General features: G+C 59.3%; 1 protein-coding gene across 2 annotated transcripts; it reads left to right on the top strand.

Moving 5' to 3' along the window:
* The first annotated feature begins 521 nt into the window (after positions 1–521).
* On the top strand, positions 522–8,774 carry ZNF319 (zinc finger protein 319). 2 transcript variants are annotated; one of them, XM_042918154.1, is made up of 3 exons: positions 522–821; positions 1,630–1,749; positions 2,849–8,774. In XM_042918154.1, the coding sequence occupies exon 3, from the start codon at positions 3,101–3,103 to the stop codon at positions 4,856–4,858; it is 1,758 nt and encodes a 585-aa protein (XP_042774088.1). In that variant the 5' UTR covers positions 522–821; positions 1,630–1,749; positions 2,849–3,100; the 3' UTR covers positions 4,859–8,774. The 2 variants fall into 2 exon arrangements, with proteins under 2 accessions (XP_042774088.1, XP_042774087.1); XM_042918153.1 differs by lacking the exon at positions 1,630–1,749.
* Positions 8,775–8,975: the final 201 nt, after the last annotated feature.

Below are 8,975 nucleotides of genomic sequence, written 5' to 3'. Positions count from 1 at the left end.
TCACAGATCGCTCTGGGCCCTGACCTCTCTGTCCGTTGCTCTGTCTGCAGCCATCCGCGACCAGACCTCCCAGCCACGGACGGCCCCTGGGTCAGCGGTCAGTGCCCTAGATCCAACGGAGATGGGATCAGAGGTCCGGGAGCGCCCTCCTCAAGCGGGTCCAAAGGCCGAGCTCCAGGGACCCGTCCCCTAAGAGCAAGCTGAGCAGTCAGTGGCGGGTCAGTTCCAGAAGATCAGAGGGTCTAGGAGGCCTCTCTTCTCAGGTGGTGGCGTCGGGCCCCCGGTCGGGCCGCTGGAGCCTCCTTCCCCTGAGGCCAAACAGGTTGGTCGGAAGAGAGCGCCCTCCCTGGGTCGGCTGAGGAGTGCCGACCGGGTAACTGGAGAGCCACCTCGCACGCCTGACTGTCGGACCCAGCCTGGCCGCGGGGTCCCCAGCAGGGGGCGGCCTCGCTCCGCGCCGCCCGCTCCTCCCGCAGCCGCCGCCGCCCCGGCTGCCGCTCCTCCCCCGGCCCCGCCTCCCTGGCCCCCGCGCCGCCCGCCTGTCCGCCGGTCTCTGCAAGGCCGTCGGTCCGTTCGCCCGCCCTCCCGGCGCTCCTCCGCCCTGGCCCCGCTATCTCGGCCGCGCACGTCGCTTCCTCGGTCCCGGCCACCGCTAGCTGGTTCCCCGCCCCGGGCCGGCCGCCGCCGCCGCTACTCGAGGCCGGGGATTGGCAGTGCGCGTAGGCCGCGCCGCCGCCGCTGGAGCCGGAATAAAGGGGCAGCCGAGAGAGCAGCCGGACGCCACTCGCCCCGCGCCTGACCCCGCGGGCGGCCTGGAGCAGGTGAGCAGCCGGGGCGCCTGGGGCTGCGTCTGGGGGCTACTCCCGTGCCCGCCGCACCCCTTTCCCAGCCAGTCCGCCCGCCCCCCCCCCTACTTCCCCCCCACCTCCGGCCCGACCCGGCGGCCTCCTGGGCCTCTGGGCGCGTTGCTACTAACCGGGCCCAGTCTGCGGCCCTGGGGCCTTCCTCGGGCTCAATCGCCCTCGGGGCCGGCGCTCTGGCCGTAGCGGCCTGGCCATTCTCGGTGAGGGCTGACAGGAGGCAGCCCAGCTGGGCGGGTAGCAGTGCCCGCGGTGGGGAGGTGATCGCCTTTCATTCGGTTTCCCAGGGAGGAGGAAGGGCTGGCTTGGGACGCAGGTGGGGGCCTCCCTTTGCCTCCTTTACACTCGTCTCTCTGCGGAATTATCAGGCCTCCGCGCTGTACCTTCCTGGAAAGGGCAGGGGTGGGCAGTGCAGCTGGGGGCCCAGGACCGGGGATCCTGGTTCTGGCAGCCATTCATAACGGAAAAAAAAAAAAAAAAAATCATCTGGGTTGGCGCATCCGGACCTAGACTGCGCTCAAAGTAGTCCCACTCCCCACTTTCCTGGGGGAGGCTTCCTACCTGCTTGCTCATGCAACCTGCTGCTTCGACCCGGAGCAGCGACTCCTTTCCTTCTTTCCTTCCCGGAAGATGCTGTGGATGACAGTTTTTCCCCGATTCTTATGTTTCTTTGGCAGAACAGTTAGAAGCAGGGCTGGCCTGTGAAGGCATCCCCCCCTCCCCCCTCTTTTTTTTTTTTTTTTTTTTTTTTTTCTACTCTTTCCCTCAGGAGAAAACTTAGAAACTTTTTGATGTTTGAGGCAGAGGAGCTGGAAACCTGAAAGTGGGTTGCCTGTAATTCTAAAAGTTCTTCCCTCTCACTGTTGTTACCTTATGCTGCCACAAAGTGGTGAGTTAGAGATTTGCCTGGGCTGGGTGGTCTTTACCTTCCATTGATAACCCAAAATGTTATGGACTTGGAGCAAGGGAACAGGGCTGTCTCTGGAAAGGTTGCCTTTTCCAGGTTGTCCTGGAGAGAGGAGAAATGCTCTGTGGTTAGCATGCTACTTCCCACATTGTAGAGGCAAACTTTTAATTGCTTACCTTTTCCTCTAGGCCTTCCTCAGATTCAGAGGATTCAGGAGTTTTTGGTGCTCAGGCAGATAACTAGAGTGGGGGCATGTTCTGCTGTGGAGACCTCCAGGCTGGGTGGGTCTATAGCCCTATCATCTACCCCCCATCTTACAGTGGCTAAGGTCTCTGCCAGGCCAACCAGACTGTTGTATGGAGAAAGAACAGGCATATCGTCAGGATAGAGGGCCTGGGGAATACTTGAGAGGGATGTGGTTCAGTCCCTCACAAAAGAAGGTTTTTGAGATGCTCTTCGGTTCCTGTAGCTGTTTTAAATAGTGACTGTGAGGCTGTTTGCTGTTGGGCCCTCAGATCTGGGAGGCCTGGTTCTCTGTTCCGGCAGGCTATTATCCTGAGCACCAATGTCCTGGGTTGAGATTGAGGGCTCTCAGGAGCTGGAAGGCCTCAGGGAGTCCTGCACCAGTGCGTCTCTGCTTTTATCTAATATATTGGGCTTCCAAGTAAGAATCTATTTGCAAAAAAAAAAAAAAAGAAAGAAAGAAGAAAAAAAGAAAAAGTTATGCTGCTAAAATCATTTTGGCTTAACGGGTCAGTCTTCCCCTCCCTCTTCTTTGGAGCATGAGCAGAATTTATGACTTCTTGTATTATGGGAAGATCATCCCAGCCCCTTATCTGTGAGACAGCTGACTGAAGAGGGCTGGTCATAGGCTGGGGAGCTGGGAGGCTCTCTGCTGGAGGAGCTGAGCTGCCAGCAGACTTCTGTGGACTTGTGTGAAGAGAGCACATCTTCCAGCCCTGAACCTCTATCCCTTCCCTGATGTGGCAATGGTATGGCAAGTGCAGGCAGAACAGGGAGAGGGCCCAGGGACCAGCTGTGTATCTCTGCCTTGAGCTCACAATTTTTCTTTTCTCTACAGAACCAATCATCGGGGAAGGGCAGAGCCTTTCTGGCATTGCTGGCATCCTGCCTCGAAGAGCCCCCTGTCCTGCAGGCAGAGCCTTGTAATCTATCTTGGTTAATGACTTGGGCCGTCTGACCAGTCCCTCTTCCGTGCCTTGTCTGAGGTTTTTGTCCATACCTGATCCCAGGCAGCTTCTGTCTGGGTTGGATCACCTTAAGTGGGAAACTGAAGCCATTACTCTCCAAACCCTGTTTCATCCTCCCAAGCATGTCGGAAAGCTGGCAGCAGCCACCACAGACGCAGCCACAGCAGCCTCAGCCACCACAGCCTCAGCACCATGCAGAACCGCCGCCGGCCCTGGCTGAGCACGCGCTGCCCCCAGGCTCAGCTGAGAACCCCCTGGGCTGTGCTGTCTATGGCATCCTCCTGCAGCCCGACCCGGGCCTCCAGCCCCCGCAGCACGCGCCCCTGCAGGCAGCCGGTGAGCCGGGCCCCAAGTGCGGTGTGTGCGGTCACGACCTGGCACACCTGTCCAGCCCGCATGAGCACCAGTGCCTGGCGGGCCACGACCGCTCGTTTCAGTGCACGCAGTGCCTCAAGATTTTCCATCAGGCTACCGACCTGCTGGAACATCAGTGCGTGCAGGCCGAACAGAAGCCTTTTGTCTGTGGCGTCTGCAAGATGGGCTTCTCGCTGCTCACCTCGCTGGCACAGCACCACAGCGCACACAGTGGCACCGGTGGCCTCGTGAAATGTTCCATCTGCGAGAAGACCTACAAGCCCGCCGAGGCCGCTGAGCCCGCAGCCACCGCTGCGTCGGCGCTGCCCCCGGCAGCCGCGCCGCCCACCGTGGCTCCCGCCGAACAGGCCGACAAGCCCTACAGCTGCTCCATCTGCCAGAAGCCCTTCAAGCACCTGTCGGAGCTGTCGCGGCACGAGCGAATCCACACGGGCGAGAAGCCGTACAAGTGCACGCTGTGCGACAAGAGCTTCAGCCAGTCGTCCCACCTGGTGCACCACAAGCGCACGCACAGCTCCGAGCGGCCCTACAAGTGCGCGGTGTGCGAGAAGACCTTCAAGCACCGCTCCCACCTGGTGCGCCACATGTACGCGCACTCGGGCGAGCACCACCTGTTCCGCTGCAACGTGTGCGAGCTGCACTTCAAGGAGTCCTCCGAGCTGCTGCAGCACCCGTGCACGCCGAGCGGGGAGCGGCCCTTCCGCTGTGGCGAGTGCCAGAAGGCCTTCAAGCGGCCGTCGGACCTGCGGCAGCACGAGCGCACGCACAGCGCGGAGCGTCCCTTCAAGTGCGATCTGTGCCCGATGGGCTTCAAGCAGCAGTACGCGCTCATGCGGCACCGGCGCACACACAAGACCGAGGAGCCCTTCAAGTGCGGCCTGTGCGAGAAGGGCTTCGGGCAGCCCAGCCACCTGCTCTACCACCAGCACGTGCACACCCTCGAGACCCTCTTCAAGTGCCCCGTGTGCCAGAAGGGCTTCGACCAGTCGGCCGAGCTGCTGCGGCACAAGTGCCTGCCGGGCGCGGCCGAGCGGCCCTTCAAGTGCCCCGTGTGCAACAAGGCTTATAAGCGGGCGTCGGCCCTGCAGAAGCACCAGCTGGCCCACTGCTCGGCAGCCGAGAAGCCTCTGCGCTGCACTCTGTGCGAGCGCCGCTTCTTCTCATCCTCGGAGTTCGTGCAGCACCGCTGCGACCCAGCCCGCGAGAAGCCACTCAAGTGCCCGGACTGCGAGAAGCGCTTCAAGTACGCGTCAGACCTGCAGCGGCACCGGCGGGTGCACACGGGAGAGAAGCCCTACAAGTGCCCCAATTGTGATAAGGCCTTCAAGCAGCGGGAGCATCTCAACAAGCACCAGGGTGTGCACGCCCGCGAGCAGCAGTTCAAGTGTGTGTGGTGCGGCGAGCGCTTCCTGGACGTGGCCCTACTGCAGGAGCACAGCGCTCAGCACAGCGCGGCGGCTGCGGCTGCGGAGGGCGCCTACCAGGTAGCCGCCTGCCTGCCCTGAGTGCGCGCCTTGGCCCCCATCCTGTCCCCGCCCAGACTCCTCGCATTGAGCCCTCTACCTGGCCCGTGGTCTGAGGCCCTGGGCCTTGAGTGACCCTGAGGACAGATGGCACTGGGCAGCCAGGGGGTGGGGGTGGGGGAGTGGGGACCTGGAAGTGGGGGAGCCAGATTGCTGGGGCTGGTCCTGATCCCACAAACCTCTTTCCCATTACAAGATTCCTTTTCTTGAGAGCCATCGGCCTCTCTTGTCTCTGGCGGCCTGGAACCAGGCTGGAAATCAAGTGGCCTGTCTCTACCCTGCGGAGGGATTGGTGCCAGCCCAACCTTCCCAAACTTTTCAGCCTAATTAGAAACCAGATAGTTTCTAGGAAGGAGGATGGCCATCGTAGGGCCTGGGAGAAGGGCCAGACCCCATAGGTGGGTTGGATGTAGGGCATCCTCCTTCAAGTTGCTGTTTGAGGGAGAAGGCCAGCTTTGTGATATGGTCCTGGGGACCAGGAGGTGAGCCACAGGCCTGTCGGTCTGCTCCAGCTAGGGGTGATGTGCCCTTCTGGTTTCTGATCGTGAGACATAACAGGAGGGCTGCACGTCTGTGAGCTGGGTATGCCTGGAGAGAACTGGCCCAGCCCAAAGGGAGGAGGCAGAGAAGTTCTCCTGTGACACATTCAGCCAGGGACAGTGCCATCCACAGGGAAAGGAGGAAAGGCAGCTTTTGTGCTGAGGGCTAATCCTGCTGTTCGAGAAGTGCCCCTTCCTACCTTTGCAGCATAGTTCCAAGCTCTGGGGAATGTGTTCTCGGCCAGACAGGACCGCTGATGTGAAAGAAGGGGATCGTTAGACCACCTTGGTGCCTGGGAGGAAGCAGGGCCAAGTGCATGATCTTACCAGTGGATGCAGACAAGTGTCCTCCCCCTTGAAGGTGTGAACCAAAGTGTCAAGGGCATGGCCCCAGTCAGCTTGCCTTTGCTCTGCTTCTGGGCCAAGACCAGGCCTGGGCACCAAGGGTGGGGGAGGTGAAAGGACTCTGATCCCACAGTGCTCTCCCAGCCCGTGGGCACCTTCCCCATCAGTCTGGCTGTTGGCCTGGACCCCAGGGGTCTTGCACTGCCAAGATGCCCTGGACAACATCCAGTGACTTCCAAGGCCAGAGCATTCCCTCCTGGGGTCCCTCTAGGTCTCTGGCTGACCACCAGGGCTCATGGAGTCAAGGGTGTCTGGGGCAATAGGGAGCAGGCTGGGGAAGAGGGTTAAGGGAACCAGTAGGTGGCTGGAGTCGACTGAGATCGCTGGCCAGTGATCTCCTCCCCTCCTTGGGAAGCCCAGAGGACTTTTATTATCAAAATGATTCTTTTGAACCCGGCTGTGCCCCTGTGCTCTACCAGCCTTCCTCCTTGGGTGTGGGTCTTGAAAGACTTTAATCAGTGCTTGCGCCAAGGGCCCAGAGGAGCAGAGAGGCCCCCTTGTCTCACTGTCACCTTGAGAAGGCTGAAGAGCCCACATCTGCCTCTTCTATGAGACTGGGCTCCCTTCCTGTGCCTGCGGAGAGGGGCTGGTCCTTCCCCTCGGTGCTGGCTCTCCGTCACAATGCCTCAAAAGACATGGAACCCAGGCCAACCATAGGCCCAACTGCTCATTTTCCCCCCTTTCCTTTTGCTTTCTAAAAGCAGTTGTTATACTGTTCATAACATTGTATAGTTTAATTTCATGTCATTTTGGATCTTCTATTAAAATGTGAAAATTTGGATTTTTAAAAAGAATGACTCCATTTTAGATAGCCCCTTTTGATGTTAATATATAGTGAGTCCAATGTATGCTTTAGAAGTAAAGACATTGACCATCACAGACCAAAGCACTGCTTATTCTGGTCATTCTTCCACTGGGGGATGATGGGGCATGGAGAGGGAGAGAGAGTTGTGCAGGCCTGGGTGGTAGGCTTGGGGCTGCACATAAGGCTGGGTTTGAATCCCAAGTTTTGAATGCTCTGGTCACACAGCTTTGGGCAAGTCACTACACCTCTTTGGGACTCAGTTGCTGCATCTGCAAAATAGGGAGGTAACCCTTGCCTTGCTCAGTTGCTGTGAGAATTAAAGGGTCTCACGTGTGGAGGCCCTGGTGGGCAAGCCGTGAAGGTGCTCACCAGGGCCCCAGGGAATAGGCCTGCAGCCTCTTGGCCTCCCCAGGGGTCTAACTGCAGCTCCTGCAAAGGGAGCTGGGCTGTGAGGGACGGGCAGCTTGTGGATGGTCAGAAGCCAGGAACCTGGCCTCGGAAGCATGAGCGTATGAGCGCTTGCTCAGCCCCAGGGGAGAACCAGGGCTTGCCTGGGGCAGCAGTGGCCCCAGGCAGATGCCCTGCCCCAGAGGGTTGCCTGCTCTCACCCTACTTGTACTCACCCTGTCACATGGCCATCTGCATGTCCATGTCCCCTCTTGGCCTTCCAACCCACCTTTCTTCTGTTCCCCTGCCCCAGTGTCCCAGTGGGCCAGCTGTGACTTGGCTCCTTCCATTTCTCAAGGGCAGGGGTAGAAGGGAGAGAGGGAGAAAGCCTGCCCAGGTCTGGGCATCTGAGAGCCAGTGGAGGGTGGCTAGCTGGGTGGCCAGACACCCTGCCCTGGAGGTGACTTCTGCACACAAGTCTTAGTAGAAAGGCCAAGAGGAACCTCAGATGTGACCCAGAACTAACACTCCCCTTGTCCCCTCTTTGTGTGCCCATGGGAGGACCTCCCTTGAGGAGCCATGTGGCCCTTCCTGCAGGTGTCCACCTGTCAGCAAGAGGACACCCAGGCCCCTTGTCTCTGTGCCAGGTTTGAAGCCTAGTGTCCTTTCTAGCTGAGTGACCTTAGGCAAAACCCACCCACGTTGCAGAGACTCCTGGAAAGCACTGGCATGTGTTTGGTGCTTAATAGCTTCAGGTTGCCCTTCCTGAATGGAGTGGTCTTCATGTGCCTTGGGGCAGGAGGAAACCTGGCTGGCTATAGCTGAGCTCATGTGGGGCCTATGATGACGTTCTCTTCTTCTGTCCCCACCCCCACCTCTTCACACAAAACAGCCGGTCTCCTAAGGCTCCCACCTGGCCCTCAGCCTCAGGGCTCCACCCTGTGTCAAAACCAGGGCATTGAATGGAGCCTGGGAGCCTGGATGTATGTCCAGGTTCAAGTCCTAGTCTTTTGATAAAAAGTGACCCCAGGCGTTTGTTGACTGCCCCTCCTGGGGCCCCAGATCCCCATCTGAAACAGAGGTCTTGACTCTGATCTCTGAGGGTCCTTGGAGATCTGACACTCTGATTCTGGGAAGGTGATAGAATCAACCCGTGTCCTCTTTTCCTCTGCCTGCCTCTCCTGGCCTCCAGCCTGCTGTCCTGCTGCCTCAGTCTGGCTTCAGTCATAAGTGACAGAGACAGGATAGACTGGCGTAAGCAACTGCCCACTGCAGCTGACCGCACCTCCCACCTACTTGCCCAGGAGCCCCACAGCCTCCTGTGTCCCACAGCTGATGTGAGCCTCCCTCTTGTAGAGCATACCGTTTTCGGGAGGGCACTCCAGACATTGTGATTAGGGGTGTGAGCTAACACTACCTCCTTTAGTCTCTGGGCAGTCATTCCCTTTGCCCCAACCACTGACAGGATAGGAAGAGGGTGGTTGCTTGGGGTGAGAGGTGACACCTGGATGACAGAGCTGAGAGGAACAAGAGGGAGAGGCCAACATAAACCCCCCGTTTTGGAATTAGTACCACCCCACCCCCCACCCCCTCATGGGGACAGATGTGCTGCACTGGTGGGGTGGGGCAGGGGTGGTGGCATTCTCCCAGGTCCTAGAAGTCATTGCCAGGGCAGGCTGGGCCCTCAAAGATGACTTTCGTAGGAAGCCTGTCATCCCAATAGCTTTGTCACTCTCCCACTGTGTGGCTGGCTGTGGGCTTGGCCCTGCACAGGGGTTGGGGGGGGGGGAGTGGGGAGGACCCTGCTCTCTGGGGGTGGAGCCTGTGCTCGCAAGCCATGGTGGCAGTGGTGTGGTGTTGTGGTGAAGAGCACCACAGTCAGACCTGGCTAGAGTCCCTCTCTGCCACTCAGCAGCAACAAAGCATTGGGCAGGTGGTGGGACTTCTCGAGCCTCATTTTCCT

Source organism: Panthera leo, chromosome E2 (assembly GCF_018350215.1).
Source record: "Panthera leo isolate Ple1 chromosome E2, P.leo_Ple1_pat1.1, whole genome shotgun sequence".
NCBI lineage: Eukaryota > Metazoa > Chordata > Mammalia > Carnivora > Felidae > Panthera > Panthera leo.
This window is presented reverse-complemented; position numbering and strand designations above follow the sequence as displayed.